General features: G+C 42.4%; 1 protein-coding gene across 9 annotated transcripts in view; it reads left to right on the top strand.

Annotated features, from left to right (window-relative positions):
* The window catches only part of ca10.L (carbonic anhydrase X L homeolog), a 267,865-nt gene that overhangs the window by 149,283 nt on the left and 98,738 nt on the right, over window positions 1–19,844 (top strand). For all 9 annotated transcript variants that reach the window (XR_005964730.1, XR_005964731.1, XR_005964729.1 and 6 more), the window contains one exon: window positions 6,085–6,270. Coding sequence is in view for 4 of the 9 variants with exons in the window: in XM_041578891.1 (XP_041434825.1) it covers window positions 6,085–6,270 (186 nt within the window). In the remaining 5 variants the exon portion in view is untranslated. The remainder of the gene's footprint in view (window positions 1–6,084; window positions 6,271–19,844) is intronic.

The raw sequence follows: 19,844 nt of genomic DNA, 5'->3' as shown, positions 1-19,844 counted from the left end.
AGAGATAATGTAACCCAGAAAGGGATTCTTAGAGACTTCGAAGACACACTTCTCCAGCTTGGCGAAAAGGGAGTTTTTTCTCAGACGGGAGAGAACTTTCCAAGTCTTTTGAGAAGATTAAAATGTTGTCCAAGTACACGACTATGGATTGCCCCAGCCGATCTCTGAAGATGTAATTTACAAATTCTTGGAAGACGGCAAGGGGCATTGCAAAGTCCTAAGGGCATTACCAGATATTCATAATGCCCATCTCTGGTGTTGAATGCCGCCTTCCATTCATCGCCCTCGCCTATGCAGATAAGGTTGTAGGCTTCTCGAAGATCCAACTTATTGAAGATCTTAGCCCCTCTGAGTTGATCAAAGAGCTCAGAGATGAGAGGCAGAGGGTATCGGTTTTTAACCATAGTTACATAGTTACATAGTTACATAGTTAAACTGGGTTGAAAAAAGACAAAGTCCATCAAGTTCAACCCCTCCAAATGAAAACCCAGCATCCATACACACACCCCTCCCTACTTTTAATTAAAATTCTATATACCCATACCTATATTAACTATAGAGTTTAGTATCACAATAGCCTTTAATATTATGTCTGTCCAAAAAATCATCCAAGCCATTCTTAAAGGCATTAACTGAATCAGCCATCACAACATCACCCGGCAGTGCATTCCACAACCTCACTGTCCTGACTGTGAAGAACCCTCTACGTTGCTTCAAATGAAAGTTCTTTTCTTCTAGTCTAAAGGGGTGGCCTCTGGTACGGTGATCCACTTTATGGGTAAAAAGGTCCCCTGCCATTTGTCTATAATGTCCTCTAATGTACTTGTAAAGTGTAATCATGTCCCCTCGCAAGCGCCTTTTTTCCAGAGAAAACAACCCCAACCATGACAGTCTACCCTCATAATTTAAGTCTTCCGTCCCTCTAACGAATTTAGTTGCATGTCTCTGCACTCTCTCCAGCTCATTTATATCCCTCTTAAGGACTGGAGTCCAAAACTGAACTGCATACTCCAGATGAGGCCTTACCAGGGACCTATAAAGAGGCATAATTATGTTTTCATCCCTTGAGTTAATGCCCTTTTTTATGCAAGACAGAACTTTATTTGCTTTAGTAGTCACAGAATGACACTGCCCAGAATTAGACAACGTGTTATCTACAAAGACCCCTAGATCCTTTTCATTTAAGGAAACTCCCAACACATTGCCATTTAGTGTATAACTTGCATTTATATTATTTTTGCCAAAGTGCATAACCTTGCATTTATCAACATTGAACCTCATTTTCCAGTTTGCTGCCCAGTTTTCCAGTTTAGACAGATCACTTTGCAAAGTGGCAGCATCCTGCATGGAACCTATAGTTCTGCACAATTTAGTATCATCTGCAAAAATAGAAACAGTACTTTCAATGCCCACCTCCAGGTCATTAATAAACAAGTTGAAAAGCAAGGGACCTAGTACAGAGCCCTGCGGTACTCCACTAACAACACTGGTCCAATTAGAAAATGTTCCATTTACCACCACTCTTTGTAGTCTATCTTTTAGCCAGTTCTCTATCCAGGTACAAATACTATGTTCCAGGCCAACATTCCTTAATTTAACCAGTAACCTTTTGTGTGGCACTGTATCAAATGCTTTAGCAAAGTCTAAGTAAATCACATCCACTGCCATCCCAGAATCGAGGTCTCTACTTACATTCTCGTAAAAATAAATTAAGTTAGTCTGGCAAGATCTATTACGCATAAAACCATGCTGGCACAAACTCATAGTATTATGATTTGCTATGAAGTCCAGTATCTTATCCTTTATTAACCCTTCGAAAAGCTTTCCTAATACTGACGTCAGACTAACTGGCCTATAGTTTTGAGGCTGAGAACGGGATCCTTTTTTGAATAGAGGCACCACATTAGCAATTCGCCAGTCTCTCGGCACTATGCCAGATCTCAATGAATCCTGAAAAATTAAGTAAAGAGGTTTGGCAATCACAGAGCTAAGCTCGCTAATTACCCTGGGATGAATACCATCTGGCCCTGGACCTTTGTTAATCTTAACATGTTCAAGTCTCTTTTGAATTTCTTCATGTGTGAACCATGCATCATTAGTTGTATTACTAGAATTGGGAGTGTTAAGAAGGAAACCTTCACTTACTGGTTCTTCATTTGTGTAGACAGATGAAAAATACGAGTTCAGAATCTGCGCTTTTATTTTGTTTTCATCAACCAGCTGACCCCCCTCTGATAGTAAGGGTCCCACCCCTTCCTGCTTCATTTTTTTACTATTGACATATTTAAAAAATAATTTTGGATTTTTTTTACTGCTTGCTGCAATATCCTTTTCTATAGCAATTTTAGCTTGCCTTATAGCTTCTTTGCATGATTTATTGGCCTCCTTGTACCTTATAAATGTTTCGGCTGTACCAGCTAACTTGAAAGCCTTAAAAGCACGTCTTTTCTTACCCACCTCAACACCAACGCTTCTATTGAACCAAAAAGGTTTTGCTTTGCAACGACGTTCCTTGCTTACAAGTGGAATATACTGACAAGTATATTTATTAAGCAGCATTTTAAAGACTTCCCATTTTTGTTCTGTGTTTAACCCTGTGAAAAGCATTTCCCACTTAACATGTTAACCATGATCTTGTTCAAGCCCCTGTAGTCTATACAGGGACGCAAGCCGTCATCCTTCGTCTCCACAAGGAAAAACCCTGCCCCTATATATATTTCCTCATCGTGGACGTCTCAGCAGGAGATAGGGGTAGGTACGACCTCTGGGGAGCATAGTACCAGGAAGAAGTTTGATGGGACATTCGTAGGAGCGATGAGGAGGGAGAATCTCTGCAGACTTCTTGCAGAAGACATCTGAAAAGTCCTTGTACACTGCGGGCAAAGACTGAAGATCCGCAGCAGCTAGGGACACCGGATGAACAGACTTAGCAGGCAGACAGTTCTTCTGGCAAATCCTTCAATAGAAGGATTATGCAAACAGAGCCAGGGTAGACCCAGCACTACAGGAGCTGATGTACAGTTTATTAACAGAAAGATAGTTTCTCTCGATAAAGAGAGCCGACTGTCAGAGGGAGTTCCCCTGTCGTTTCCGAGATTATCTCCGAAGTTAGTGGCCGATCATCAATAGCCAAAACCCTCAGGGGATTAGAAAGAGGGAATAGGGGAATCCTCAGGAACTTGGCAATAGCGACATCCATGAAATTTCCTGCAGCCCCGGAATCAAGAAAAGCAGAAACATCAATAGTATTCGATGAGAGTTCTTTTGGGGCGCAGGCTTTGATGACACCCAGGTAAACTTCCCCAGTTCTACCTGAGCAGCTGCCGAGGAGCCAGCACAGGTACAGGAGGCAGCTGCTGGGGAAGCCCCTCTGGAGCTGTGGGCATCTGAGGCTGCTGGGGAATCCACTCTGGAGCTGTTGGCATCAGAGAGCTATGCTGCAGGCTATGCTTCCATGTGATTGTATCACCCCCACCCCTGCCCCTTTAAATGGAGGCCCCATGCCTTGGAAATGGGTGTCGGTCTGGGCACAAAATAAATAGAAGGTGGACTGCAAAACCAATATATTAAAAGTACAATTTATTATATAATCACAAAAACACTGGCCGGTCAGAAAACACAGTGAATAAATTATGAATAAATCATTCTAAAATCAGTAATAAATACAATCTAGGTGGGCAATCACTTTTCCTGTGGAGAAAAATTGACTGTTCCTTGGTGTTGGTATATGCTTCCAATTTAAAAACAGAATGGTTGTGAGCACAGCCAGATTGGAACTCTCAGCAGCCTTAACCTGTTTCACGAATTTCTTTCTGCAGATGTCCTTTTCACAATGATCCAAGATGGCACACCGTCTGTTTCAGTGCATGCGCTCAACCTCCGATTTCTTTTCACGATTTCTTTTGTTGGTCTGGGCAGTCTCTCTCTCTCTCTTAGGGTCAGGGCACACAGGCAGATTCGGGAAGATTAGTCGACTGACGACAAATCTCCTCAAACTGCCTCCCTTGCCTTCCCACTGGCTAAAATGTAAATCGCCGGCCGGATCACACTCGGCACAGTTCATTTTCAGAAGTTGCCCTAAGTTTCCTCGTGAGGACTCTGCTTATTCAACATGAGGCCTCATCAGATATCAATGAAAAGGCAAATTATGTTTTAATTGCTAAAATCAATTTCCTTTTAATATACTATATTAGCTTTCGTGTCCACTGACTGACACTGTCCACAATGTCCACAATGAAAACAAATCCTTCCCAATTATAAAGCCCCCTTTGCACACAGTTTTGTGTATTGAAAGAATAAAATTGTATTTTTGTGCATAGTAAGTGCATAACCTTGAATTTATCAACATGAACCAAATTTGATACATTTCTGCCCAGTTCTCGAATATAGTGAAATGGAACAAAGTTAATTTTTCTATGTATTTTGTATATATTATATTCTTTACAGCAATACCCTTTTCGTTAATAATAGATTATTCCTTTGTAATATAAAACACTTAGTAAAGGTTAACTGCAGCCGTCAATTTAGTACTTTTGTAACCACTAATCAGTAGGCCTATGATAACTATGTATCAATATAATAGGGGATCATATAATAACTCTCTGCTGCTTCATTTACCAGTAGGTTCTTCTATCAGACATCCACTGAGATTAAAATAAAGGCATTGAGCATGTTAAGCTGTAAAAAGTTTTTTTGTTTTTTACACTGTGAGAGCTGTGAAGTTGTGGAATTCTCTCCCTGAGGATGGTGTACTTGCTGATACATTATCTAGTTTCAAGAAAGGGTTGCAGGATTGAATGAGAAAGTGAGAAAATACAGGCTTACTGGAAAAAAATTCTTAGTTGTTCCAAGGACTGGTCCAATTACCATCATTGAGTCAAGAAGGACTTTTTCTCCTACTCTGAGGCAAATTGGGGTTTTTTTGCTTCCTCTGGATCAGCTAGTAGCTAGGCAGGTTTCAGTTAGACAATGGGGCAAATTCACTAAAGGACGAAGTGGCCGACACTAGTGATAATTCGCTAGAAAAACCATCCGCAGGGACATCACTAAGTCACTAATAGGCGTAGAGGACAATTCCCTAGCAAACAAGACCTTTACTAGTGTTCATTTGCACCCTATCGCCAGGTGACTTTTTGCTCTGTCGAATGGTCGATACTAAGCAAATTCACTAAGATGCGAATTTTACTGGACGTTACCTCTTTCAACAGAGTTTACTTCTCCACCTCAGACCAGGCAAACTGAAAAAACAAAGCTACATTCTCCTCAATGTCAATGACATGATATCCTGTATGCCAGAAATTCATTAAAGTTGTAAAAAAAACGCTGGCGACTTTTCATTTTTTAAAGTAGGATTGCTATTAGGGGCAGGTTTGTCAAAGGTCGAGGTTAATTTTCAAAATGAAAAAATTCTAATTTCAAGCTATTTTTGTGTACTTCGACTAGGGAATAGTCCAAATTCAATTTGATTTTGCAAAAAATTCGGAAATTCAAATATCGAAATTTATCATGTACTGTCTCTTTAAAAAATTCACTTCAACCATTCGCCATCTAAAACCTGACGAGTTGCTGTTTTAGCCTACGGGGGACCTCCTAAAACCCATTTGGAGTCAATTGGTGGACTCTTTTTGGGAAAAATCTTAGAATCAAATTAATTGAATGCACTATTCCTTCGATTCGTACGATTCGAATTCAGCCGAAGATATTCGACCCAAAAAAATCTTAATTTCGGTTGGTCTTTTTGAATTCGAATTTCGAAGTTTTTTCAATTTGAAATTCGACCCTTGATAAATATTCCCCTTGAAGATTTATGTGTGAACAATTGTTTTCACTTATTTAAGGGGCATCCCACATTTGTTTAAGGGTGTCTTGGTGTCTAGGGCATTAGAGTATCTCTTTAATCTGTATTTTGCTTTGTTTAATAAAAAGTGGCCACTTCCTAGACATATTGTTTTTAGGAGAAAATATCAAGCAAAACAGGTAAAAAGGTACTGTATCTGCCAAAAAGAATGATTGTCACGATATAGTGGAAAACTTTCCAGTGGTTTATTGGTGACACTCTCTCTTTGCTATCTGTTCATCTTGTAGGTGAGTGGGACAATGTACAATACAGGAAGACATGTATCACTTAGGCTGGACAAGGAGCATTTAGTAAATATATCTGGTGGGTCATTAACATATAGTCATCGCTTAGAGGAGATCCGGTTACATTTTGGAAGTGAAGATGGCCAAGGGTCAGAACACCTATTGAATGGACAAGCATTTTCTGGAGAGGTAAGAGTCCCTTTGCTTTCATTTGAAGGTGTACTGCACATACTCCAAAGTCCAGCCAGGCCCGAATTTAGGGAAAGACCCCCTAGGCCCGGGCCTGGGGTGGCAAGATGTTAGGGGCGGCAAGCAGGTGCCCCCTAACATTCTCTATAACCCACAGTAATTGTAAAAGGGTTACGGACCGCTGGTCAATCCCAATTCCAAAACAGTCCGAACCACCCACCCCGGCCCCCACATTGCTGTGCCTGTGCGCCTGTCCTGTGTGTTAGTGGGGATCTCTTCCGGCTCAGTATGCTGCGCGGTGACGTCACTCCGTCACGTGATTGCACAAGCGTCTCTCGGCGCAGGCGTAGCACCACTCTCAGACGGAGTAGAATAGGAGGAGTAGGGAGGGGGAGCTGTGATTCTTACTGAGCGTGTGACGTCACGTGACCCATGCCTGTGGCATGTGCACAGTGCAAGTTGAGCGCAACAGGCGCCAGCACACAGGACAGGAGCCCCCCAAACGGAGTGCTGTGCTTGAGAATTTGGCTGGCTGGCTGCCCGCCCCTAAGCTTGGCTGCAAGCCTGCAACTAAAATCATTCACTGTGACTTTTAAATTGAAACTCATTCACTAACAGTTGGTAGGTTAAAACGTTTATTTAATTTAATTAATCATATAAATAATGAAAAATACTGCAGTGATGTCTGCTGAGAAATAGGAAATTGATTCAGTGCCCAAAGAAAGAGACAAAAAGAGAGGAGTATATATATCTATTTGTAGATTTCGGTAAGTGATTGTGTCTTCAAAAAACATTGTGATCAACTAGTTCATCGTGAACAAACAAGTAAATTGATTGTGTTAATTAGTGAAAATAGCTTTTGTAATTAATAAAGTTAAATAAATAAAGTGAAAAATCCTGTGAAATTCATCGTGAAGTAAAAAACTTTAAAGTGCAAGGTGCTTATTGTGGACATGATGCATGATACATAATTAGACCTACGACATATGACCCATGGATAAGAGACCTGATAAAATGTAACTTTTATTGACTCCTAAAATTCATAAGTTGTAAGGGGGAATAATTCATAAAATCACTTAAAAACAATTAAGAAAAAGGGGTGGAGATTCGATCTGATATATGTGTGAATAGGGATTACAGCGTAATTAATTCATTAGACTGTTCCCTTCTAGATCCTACATCACCCAATAACCCTATAATGAATTGATGGGGTACATAGAGAACATTGCTAAGCAATTGTAATGGTGGTAGGTGAGAGGATGGATGAAGAATGGATAATATAGTGAGAGTTAATCTTTGGGTCAAGCCCTTAAACTCTCTCTTAGGGGTGGGTTTGGGAACAAGACTGATCAGTAACAGTATTCATTGAGCACAAAAGTAATCCAAAAGTGTGCCTTTGAAAAAGCCTATAATCGGCGAAATGTGCGTCAGGCACTACAGCTCCGCCGCTTAGTTCTTTAGCGGTTTAGATAGGGGAAAAGAGAATCGCAACAAAAGCCTTATAGTGGGATTGATAAACGTGGGGAGGTGGAACGGAGGAAATCGCTATCATTTGGGGGGTTCGGAATTCAATTGTGCACACGTATAGTACAAGGTGTTGCTTTTCTTAGTGTCTAGGGAATAGGCCATACAACATAGGTGCCTCTGAGAGGACACAGTGTTAGTTTAAAAATCATTTTTGCACACCGTACTGTACAGTGGTGGATTACTTTACCAATACAATATACAGGGCTAATGTGTCCTGAATGTATACACAGCGCAATTTGGATTACTTTTGTGTTCAATGAATACTGTTACTGATCAGTCTTATTCCCAAACCCACCCCTAAGAGAGAGTTTAAGGGCTTGACCCAAAGATTAACTCTCACTATATTATCCATTCCTCATCCATCCTCTCACCTACCACCATTACAATTGCTTAGCAATGTTCTCTATGTACCCCATCAATTCATTATAGGGTTATTGGGTGATGTAGGATCTAGAAGGGAACAGTCTAATGAATTAATTACGCTGTAATCCCTATTCACACATATATCAGATCGAATCTCCACCCCTTTTTAAGTGATTTTATGAATTTTTCCCCCTCCAACTTATGAATTTTAGGAGTCAATAAAAGTTATATTTTATCAGGTCTCTTATCCATGGGTCATATGTCGTGGGTCTAATCATGTATCATGTCCACAATAACCACTTTAAAGTTTTTACTTCACGATGAATTTCACAAGATTTTTCACTTTATTTATTTAACGCCTGACTGGCATGTTGTACCGTTGCTGAATGTCAGCAAGGCATGCCATGGCTGTGTAGGAACGTCTGAAATGGGCAGACACCTTCCTGGACTGCCTGAGAACGTCCTGGAATCCTGGGTACTTCGAGACAAAACGTTGGACTATTAAATTCAGAACATGTGCCATGCAGGGCACATGTGTTAAATTGCCCAGTCTCAGTGCTGCCAACAGATTGCTTCCGTTGTCACACACCACTTTTCCGATCTTCAGTTGGTGTGGGGTCAGCCACCGATCGGCCTGTGACTGCAGAGATGACAGGAGTACAGATCCGGTATGGTTTCTGCTTTCCAGGCACGTCATCCCCAAGACAGCATGACAACGGCGTACCTGGCACGTCGAATAGCCTAGGGGGAGCTGGGGGTGCACAGGTGTGGAGGAGGAGGACCCAGCAGCAGAGGAGGAAGAAAAGGAAGAAGACGAGGTAGAGAGCGAAGGAGGAGTAGAGGTGGTGGCAGAACCGCGTGCAATCCGTGGCGGTGACACCAACTCCACTGTTGTTGTTGAGCCACACATTCCCTGCTTCCCAGCCATTACCAAGTTCACCCAGTGGGCAGTGTAGGTGACATACCTGCCCTGACCATGCTTGGAGGACCATGCGTCAGTAGTCATATGGACCTTTGGCCCAACACTAAGTGACAGAGATGCGGTGACTTGGCTCTGCACATGGTGGTACAGGTGTGGTATTCCCTTTTTTGAAAAAAAATTGCGGCTGGGTACCTTCCACTGCGGTGTCCCAATTGCTACAAATTTGCGGAAGGCCTCAGAGTCCACCAGCTGGTATGGTAAAAGCTGGCAGGCTAAGAGTGCAGACAAGCCAGCTGTCAGACGCCGGGCAAGGGGGTGACTCGCAGACATTGGCTTCTTACGCTCAAACATGGCCCTCACAGAAACTTGGCTGGGGGCAGATGACTGGGAATGGGAACTGGTGGTCAAGGTGGAAGGCGGAGTGGAGGGTGGTTCAGACGGGTCAAGGACAGCAGAGGTAGAGCAGTAAGATGCTGGACCAGAAGGAGGGTGGCTTTTAGTTTGTCTGTTGCCTTTGAGGTGTTGCTCCCAAAGTGCTTTGTGCTTGTCGTTCATGTGCCTTCGCATAGAAGTTGTACCTATGTGGCTGTTGGGCTTCCCAAGACTCAGTTTCTGACTGCACTCATTGCAAATTACAACGCTTTTGTCAGAGGCACACACATTAAAAAAATCCCACACTGCTGACCTTTTTGAAGCTGGCAATCTGGCGGTAACAGTAGAAGTTGGCGGCGTTGGCGGCAATGGCGGGTGCGTTGGCCGGCTGACCACAGGTGCCGATACATGTTGTTGCCCTACTGTTCCCTGCGAGCTGTCCTCCCTGCTTCTTCTAAGTCTTATTCTCCTCCTGCCTCTCTGACTCTCCGTCTCTCCATCTGAACTATCCTCCTCTTGCTCTCTTCTACTGGGCACCCACAAAACATCAATCTCCTCATCATCATTCTCCTCAGATGCATCAATTTCTTCTAACAGCTCACAGAAGGAAGCAGCAGCGGGGACCTCCTCATCACTCATTATGTCCATCTCTGTTGTGTTCTCTGCCAGAATTAAATCTGGTGTAACGTCCTCATCTCCTTCATCTTCTTCTACCAATAATGGTTGCGCATCACTCAGTTCAAGAAACTCATGTGAAAATAACTCCTCTGACTCCAGTGAAGAAGGGTCGCCGTTGGTGGAGGAAGTGTTACGTGGGGTGCCCATAGCAGTGGAGGATGAGGATGTTGTGGTAAAGTTAGAAACTTACACAGTGTGCTGTGTAAGCCAGTCAACTACCTCTTCAGCATTTTGGGAGTTCAGGGTCATTGCCTTTTTAAAACTGGGCAATTTCCTAGGGCCACAGGATAGCATAGCAGCACGGCCCCTAGTGCCTCTGCGTGGCGGCCTGCCTTTGCCTGGCATTATTTTTAAAACAACAACAACAACTCAGGTGGTGTTTCTGGAGACGGTATTATTATTGATATTTAGACAGATTGTGAAAAAGCTCACACAGCTAGATGGCAGTTGTTTGAAAATGAAGAACACACTGGGCAAACAAATTGAAACAATGCCTGCAAGGTCAACGTATACACTACTACAGCAGTGGATACGGAATATGTTATTGCTGCTTGAAAAACGTCACTCAGGTGGTGGTTCTGGAGACGGTATTATTATTGATATTTAGACAGAATGTGAAAAAGCTCACACAGCTAGATGGCAGTTGTTTGAAGAACACACTGGGCAAACAATGCCTACAAGGTCAACGTATACACTACTACAGCAGTGGATACGGAATATATTATTGCTGCTTGAAAAATGTCACTCGGGTGGTGGTTCTGGAGACGGTATTATTATTGATATTTAGACAGAATGTGAAAAAGCTCACACAGCTAGATGGCAATTGTTTGAAGAACACACTGGGCAAACAATGCCTACAAGGTCAACGTATACACTACTACAGCAGTGGATACGGAATATATTATTGCTGCTTGAAAAACGTCACTCGGGTGGTGTTTCTGGAGACGGTATTATTATTGATATTTAGACAGAATGTGAAAAAGCTCACACAGCTAGATGGCAGTTGTTTGAAGAACACACTGGGCAAACAATGCCTACAAGGTCAACGTATACACTACTACAGCAGTGGATACGGAATATATTATTGCTGCTTGAAAAATGTCACTCGGGTGGTGGTTCTGGAGACGGTATTATTATTGATATTTAGACAGAATGTGAAAAAGCTCACACAGCTAGATGGCAGTTGTTTGAAGAACACACTGGGCAAACAATGCCTACAAGGTCAACGTATACACTACTACAGCAGTGGATACGGAATATATTATTGCTGCTTGAAAAACGTCACTCGGGTGGTGTTTCTGGAGACGGTATTATTATTGATATTTAGACAGAATGTGAAAAAGCTCACACAGCTAGATGGCAGTTGTTTGAAGAACACACTGGGCAAACAATGCCTACAAGGTCAACGTATACACTACTACAGCAGTGGATACGGAATATATTATTGCTGCTTGAAAAACGTCACTCGGGTGGTGGTTCTGGAGACGGTATTATTATTGATATTTAGACAGAATATGAAAAAGCTCACACAGCTAGATGGCAGTTGTTTGAAGAACACACTGGGCAAACAATGCCTACAAGGTCAACGTATACACTACTACAGCAGTGGATACGGAATATATTATTGCTGCTTGAAAAACGTCACTCGGGTGGTGGTTCTGGAGACGGTATTATTATTGATATTTAGACAGAATGTGAAAAAGCTCACACAGCTAGATGGCAGTTGTTTGAAGAACACACTGGGCAAACAATGCCTACAAGGTCAACGTATACACTACTACAGCAGTGGATACGGAATATATTATTGCTGCTTGAAAAACGTCACTCGGGTGGTGTTTCTGGAGACGGTATTATTATTGATATTTAGACAGAATGTGAAAAAGCTCACACAGCTAGATGGCAGTTGTTTGAAGAACACACTGGGCAAACAATGCCTACAAGGTCAACGTATACACTACTACAGCAGTGGATACGGAATATATTATTGCTGCTTGAAAAACGTCACTCGGGTGGTGTTTCTGGAGACGGTATTATTATTGATATTTAGACAGAATGTGAAAAGCTCACACAGCTAGATGCCAGTTGTTTGAAGAACACACTGGGCAAACAATGCCTACAAGGTCAACGTATACACTACTACAGCAGTGGATACGGAATATATTATTGCTGCTTGAAAAACGTCACTCGGGTGGTGGTTCTGGAGACGGTATTATTATTGATATTTAGACAGAATGTGAAAAAGCTCACACAGCTAGATAGCAGTTGTTTGAAGAACACACTGGGCAAACAATGCCTACAAGGTCAACGTATACACTACTACAGCAGTGGATACGGAATATATTATTGCTGCTTGAAAAACGTCACTCGGGTGGTGTTTCTGGAGACGGTATTATTATTGATATTTAGACAGAATGTGAAAAAGCTCACACAGCTAGATGGCAGTTGTTTGAAGAACACACTGGGCAAACAATGCCTACAAGGTCAACGTATACACTACTACAGCAGTGGATACGGAATATATTATTGCTGCTTGAAAAGCGTCACTCGGGTGGTGGTTCTGGAGACGGTATTATTATTGATATTTAGACAGAATGTGAAAAAGCTCACACAGCTAGATGGCAGTTGTTTGAAGAACACACTGGGCAAATAATGCCTGCAAGTGCACTACTATTGGTGCACTACTATGAAGAACAGCAAACAGCACTGGACACGTTAAAGAACAGTAAGATAAGTAAAATAAAAAAAAAATATATGTATATTAAAAAAAAAAAATTACTCGGGTTGGTGCTGCTGAACTACTAGGAGCAGCACAGTAGCACACCAGTCCCACTCCCCAACACAGCTAGACTAATAGCACTGGGCTCTTATAGTAGCAAAGTAAAAAAACAAAAAAGAAAATAAAAGCAGTCCTTACAAGGACTATTGGGTTATTACAGCAGTCAGCAGATGAGATCAGAAGAGATCAGTGCCCACAGCAGCTACATACAGAGCACTGCAGTAGAAGGTACTGTAGATTACTAGCCAGCAAAGCTACCTAACCTAAAATGTCCCTCAAATCCCTGCAGAGTTCTGTCCCTCCAATACAGAGCAGTATCAAGTAGATTACTAGCCAGCAAACTTACTATCAACTGTCCCTCAAATCACTAACAGCTCTCTCCCTACACTAGCTCTTCCAAGCACACACAGGCAGAATGAAAAAACGCTGCAGGGCTTCAGTTTATATATGGAAGGGGAGTGGTCCAGGGGGGTGGTCCAGGAGGGAGAGCTTCCTGATTGGCTGCCATGTATCTGCTGGTCTGGGGTGAGAGGTCAAAAAAAAGCGACAGGTAAGGCGAACCCAAAATGGCGAACGTCGCGCGACGTTCGCGAACATTCGGCGAGCGCGAACAGTCGATGTTCGCGTGAACAAGTTCGCCGGCGAACAGTCCGCGACATCCCTATAAGTAAATCACATCCTCTGCTATCCCAGAATCGAGGTCCCTACTTACCTTCTCATAAAAGAAATTAAGTTAATCTGGCAAGATCTATTGCACATAAAACCATGCTGGCACTAACTCATAGTATTATGATTTGCTATGAAGGCCAGTATCTTATCCTTTATTAACCCTTCGAAAAGCATACCTACCACTGATATTAGACTAACTGGCCTATAGTTTTGAGGCTGAGAATGGGATGGCTTTTTGAATTGCACCTTGCCAGACCTCAATGAATCCAGAAAAATTAAGTAAAGAGGTTTGGCAATCACAGAGCTAAGCTCGCTAAGTACCCAGGGATGAATAACGTCTGGTCCCGGACCTTTGTTTATCTTACCATGTTCTAGTCTCTTTTGAATTTCCTCATGTGTGAACCATGCATTATTAGTTAAACTACTAGAATTGGGACTATCAAGAAGGAAACCTTCATTAACTGGTTCCTCATTGGTGTAGACAGACAAAAAAAATTTTTTCCAGCTGCTCTGATATTAAATGTCCCATCCCTTCCTGCTTCATAATTTTACTATTAACATATTTAAAAAATAATTTTGGATTCTTTTTACTGCTTGCTGCAATATCCTTTTCCATATCAATTTTAGCTTGCCTTATAACTTTGTAGCATTATTTATTGGCCTCCTTGTACAAATGATTATAAATGATTTGGCTGTCCCAGCTAATTTGAAAGCCTTAAAAGCACACCTTTTCTTACCCACCGCAAAACACCAACACTTCTATTGAACCAAGAAGGTTTTGCTTAGCAACATTCCTTGCTTACAAGGGAAATATACTGACATTTATTAAGCAGCATTTTAAAGACTTCCCATTTTTTTCTGTGTTTGTCAGGAGCGCCCATTGGTGCTCCCGTCTCCGGCAGCATCCCATCAAAGATGGCAGCACCCATGATCCACATGGTACAACGCCGGAGTGATGACGTCATGCGCCCGGCTCGAACTTTAAAAATAAAAGGACTTCCAGGTCACGGGTTTGATGCCCGATTTTCTGAATCATGTTCCCTGGTTTCTTAAATTCCTGAATTGCTGTTTCCTGGCTTCCTGACCATTGGCTTGAATTTGATTCTGATTCTTGCTGCCTGCATTGTTGAACTCTTAGCCTGAACTTGACTACGCTTATGCCTGACCCCTTTTGGATACCGCGAACTTGGACTTTATCCCTAAGCTTCTTCCTTGGTCCGGGCATCTCCAACTGGGAGCCGATAGGCCCCCTGACAGTGTTTAACCCTGTTATAAGCATTTCCCACTTCTCAAAGGAGATCATGTTATGATCACTATTACTTAAATGCTCACCCACACAAATGCTAGAGATGAGTTCAGTATTATTAGTTATTTCAAGGTCCAAAAGAGAGTTAATCAAGTAGGTTCTTGAACGAGCTGGACTAAAAAGTTGTCATTCAGCATTTACAAAGCTACTAGCTTTTTCTGTCTTGGCAACCCCATTCAATGTCTGGATAATTGAAGTCACCCATAGCAACAACTTGACCCAGCTGTGAAGCCGCTTCTATCTGCAAGAGCAGTGGCGGAACTACCATGGGAGCAGGGGGTGCGAGCGGACCAGGGCCTGCGCCCCCTCAGGGCCCCCCAGCAGCCCTTGCACCAATGAAATCCGGTGTGTACGGAGGGGGCGGGGGCACGGCTACGCGTCACGCACCAGGGCCGCCCCCCTCTACTTACGGTACTGTGCAAGAGTAGCTGGGCTTCATACTCGTCACTTATACGAGATGGTTTATAGCATAAACCAATGATTATTCTCTTTGTAACCTTTTGTCCAGTCAAAATCTCTACCAGAGGGATTCCAGTGCCAGCAATGATTATTTCTTTAGTGCATGGCTTTAATTTAGGCTTTACATACAAACACACTCCTCAGCCATTTTTAATACCTCTGTCCCTCCTAAAGGGTGTAACCATTTAAATTCACAGTCCAGTCACATATTTCATCCCACCAGGTCTCAGTGATACCAATTATATCATAATTTTTAGAGCATGAAATTAATTCTAGATCTCCCATTTTACCTGAAAAACTCCATGCATTTGCCAGCATACAGCGGAGGTTACTACTTTTACTTTTGAAATTTGCATTACTTAGTGGAGAATTATATGTTAAGTCAGTATTAGTTTGTTTTCCTTTTAACAGAGGGACCTGCTTAGCTGGTAAACTGTATGCCCCCTCACTCCTCCCCCATGACCCCTTACTAATACCACTGCCCCGTCTACCATAGCTATCCCATAATTCTTTATCTCACCCACCCACCCCCCTTGCCTAGTTTAAACACTCCTCCAACCTCTTAGCCATTCTTTCCCCTAGCACAGTGGATCCCCTTCCATTGAGGTGCAAACGTCACGACTGTATAGGTTATACCCCAAGGAAAAATCAGCCAAGTGCTCTAGGAACCAAAACCCTTCCTTCCTACACCAAGACTTGAGCCACGTATTTAGCTCCCTAAGCTCCCGCTGTCTTCCTAAACTTGCACGTGGCACGGGCAAAATTTCAGAAAAAATTACACTGGAAGACCTTCCCTTAATCTTAGAGCCTAGATCCCTGAAATCACTCTTTAAGGTCTTTCATCTACTATTTATTTTGTCATTAGTACTGATATGTACTAAGACAGTTGGGTCATGCCCAGCCAATAATTTCTACCAGATCAACCACATGCCAAACCCTGGCACCAGGTAGACAGCAAACTGTTTGGTTGTAGTGATCCGGATGACAGATTACCCTATCCACTTTCCTAATAATTAAATCCCCTACAACCACAATCTGCTTAGGCCTCACTCTGCTCTCCTTCCCCCCACTACTAGGGAAACTGGTCTCCCGGCTGTTAGAGAGATCAGCCCCATCTACAATTGACAATCCAGAGTTCACACTCTTCTTCACACAATCTGTCAAATTTGTTGATCTGTATAAACTCCGGATCAGCCTTCATTTTCCTTTTGCCCACCTTAGATTTTCTAACTGTCACCCAGCTAGCTGCCTCAACATCCTGCTGCTGTTCTGTTCCCCCCAAGCTATCTGACCCCGCTAGGTTCTGCTCAGTGAGCAAGAGACTCCTTTCAAGATTGTCAATCAACCGCAGTGTTGCAATTATTGCTCTAGTGCTCTAACTCAAGCCTCACAACCACCACAGAGGTAAGCAGTTTGGCTCTCTTGTTCCAGATCTGCATACATATGGCAGAATGTGCATTGGGTCAGACCTTCAATCTTGCTAACGCTCATTATCCCAGTTACAGATCAAAACAGGAATAAAAAAAAAAATAGGGTTTAGAACAAACTTTTGACCTAGTTTAGTTTGAAACTCCAGTGTTAGTAACTCCACTTACAGATCCCCCACTTAACTCCGGTGTTTGTAACTCCACTTACAGATCCCCCACCAAAAGAGCAAACACTTAAGAGCAGCTAAACACTAGCACAAGCTCCACTGGAGTCCCCGGGGTTTTATTTATACAGTCTGTTCAGGTGCAACTAATCAAACCCCACCCCAACGCACTGCAAAGTAAAGCAGGTTGTGACAACCTTGCTGTAAGCACAATATCACACCAAACTTTGCTATTTAGCCCCCCTCGAGGGTGGCAGGTGGATGCGGGTTGAGCTCTTCTCCTGCTCTCCCCGCCCGCCACCTTCAAATGCCAGCATCCGGCTTCCGGCTTCCGGTTTTATAGTGTCGCGTCTGCTCGCCCCACCCCTTTTGTGACGTCATCGTCGGGGCAGCGCAGGTCTATAAAAGGACCCCCGGAAGTATGTGCAGGCTGGCGGGTATTAGCAGAGCGGGTTAGGGTCGGGTGCGGGAGCTACAGGGTGCATCTTCAGAGGATTACACCTTCGCAACCATAGAGCATCATTTGCAGACTTCCTTGTTGGGTAGTTCTCTTTGAAACTGAAGTTTGCTATGAATAGACACTGAGAATGCAGTTCCTTAAGCAACAAAGAAATAGTCTTAAATTAATTTTCCATAATACTTTTATATTGCTAAGTAATGCTCTGTTCACAGAGTGGAGCCATGTCTTGGTGGAGAAAGGGTTAAAAGCAGAAATCTGATAAACAGAAAATTGCAATGCACATTGTAGGCTGGCTTAGGAATTATAAGTAATTACATGTTTTTAAATGGAAATTGATTTAATTGGTAATGAGAGGCCTCTTTTCAAGAGTCTATGCAGTCAGACAGAGAGAGACTCATTTTAATTACAAAGGTTATCTAACCTCAAAGTTTGACAGAGAAGTTGGATCTTACTAGTATAAATGATCAGCAGAAACCTGAACTAGAAAATGTTGACTTTCAACAGAAGTTGGAAAATCTATGATGTTCCCGAGACTTTAATAGACTATAAAGTCAATCACACTCAAAGGAATACTTCTTTAGATGTTGTCACATAGTACTAGTACTAATGAACCAACAAGGAGCTGAACAAGGTGCATATGATTTATAGATGCTAATTATTTTCAAAAACGTAGCAACCAATGAAGGAATATGAAATCCTTGGGCTCAAAAAGCCCAATGAATATTAATCTGGGTAGTTAAAGGAAAACTATACCCCTAAAATGAATACTTAGGCAAAAGATAGTTTATATCATATTAAGTGGCATATTAAAGAATCTTACCAAACTGGAATATATATTTAAGTAAATATTGCCCTTTTACATCTCTTGCCTTGAACCACCATGTTGTGATGGTCTGTGTGCTGCCTCAGAGATCTCACCTGACCAGAAATACTACAACTCTAACTGTAACAGGAAGAAGTGTTGAAGCAAAAGACAGAACTCTGTCTGTTAATTGGCTCATGTGACCTAAGTAGTATAGTTCTTAACTATGTAACTATGTGCTTTTTGTGCTAAGCTGATCATTTTTTAAAGTTATTTTACCATCGAATCAATAGTCAAGTTGATTTATTTTAAATGCTTTCATGGCATATAGCTCTGTTGGGTCCATTCCAGTGGGCAGTGGTGCCTGAGCAAGCAGGGCGGAGTTGGGGGACACAAGCCAGTGGGCAGGTGGAGGGTAGGAGCTACTGTGCGCAAGCAGGCCAAGATTTGCGAAAGTGCCACCAAGGCAGGCCACCTGGGGCGGCAGGATTTTACATTTCTAGCCTACTTCTTTAATTAAGCTTTAGTTCTCCTTTAAAGGTGAACCACCCCTTTAAGGTTACATATTGCATATGGTATAGGGAGGCCTGTATTTGTGATAAGGCCACAAAGGCCTGGACCTAGGGCAGCAGGATTTTAGGAATGGCCCAACTGCACCCTAATTCATTCTGCAGCACTGGAGAGATCTGACAGCTTTTTAAATCTCTGGCAACTAATCCTCAGTGCTGCGGACCTGTCAAGCGGATATGCATGCATGTGAATATAAGGCTACTTACTGTGGGAAGCAGCACAGCATTTCTATGCCATGAACATATTTAGACAAGTCAATGTGACTAGCTGACTTTAGTAAAAAAAATACAATATTTAGATATAGTATATGTATAATGAGTTTCTGTAACCTAGGGGACTCACATCTTATTAATCTGGCACTGCCAGTTAATAATAAATGCAGCCCTAAAAAGGCACTATAGCACACAGGCTATCCCTGCTCGATGATGGAACCCTTCATTGGGAACCCTGTATCGTCTGAAAACTTTTTGTCCCTCTTTCTATTTATAAAATGTTGGGAGGTATGCATCACTATGATAACTTGACCTGTTAACCAAATAAAACATTTCAGGATATTTAAATTTAAAACACAATATTAATCTATAGCTATAAGAAATGTTAATATCGTACGCATATGTGTCATGAAATCTATTTTGCCAATCTTTCAACACAGGGGTGCTTCGCCAATGAGGCGAGTTGAGACTGTCGCCTCAGGCAGCAGTGCCCCACTAGGTACCAGGGGCAGTAAAAATGCTGCTCCTGGTACTTTAAGAGAGAATTTCCAGGGGAGGGGGGGCAGCAGCAACTGCACAGTTTCCATTTTAGTATGAATTTTAGAATGAATGAATTTTGTTACAACAGTGCTACCTGCTGGTCATTTTCCCACCATTCTGACCAAGTAGTCAAGGAAAGAAAGAGACTGCTCTGATGTTCTGCTTAGGAATAATATTAGAAACCTTTCTCAGATCTTTCCTAAGCAGAAAAACATCAGTGCAGCCTCTTTGTTTCTCCTGACAACTTCCTTGACTACTTGGTGGTCAGAATGGTGGGAAAATTACCAGCAGGTGGTGCTGTTGTAACAACAGTACATGTTTCCCTTT

Source organism: Xenopus laevis, chromosome 9_10S, assembly GCF_017654675.1.
Source record: "Xenopus laevis strain J_2021 chromosome 9_10S, Xenopus_laevis_v10.1, whole genome shotgun sequence".
In the NCBI taxonomy this organism is placed as follows: domain Eukaryota; kingdom Metazoa; phylum Chordata; class Amphibia; order Anura; family Pipidae; genus Xenopus; species Xenopus laevis.
Note: the sequence above shows the minus strand (reverse complement) of the source record. Positions and strands in the feature narration are given on the sequence as shown.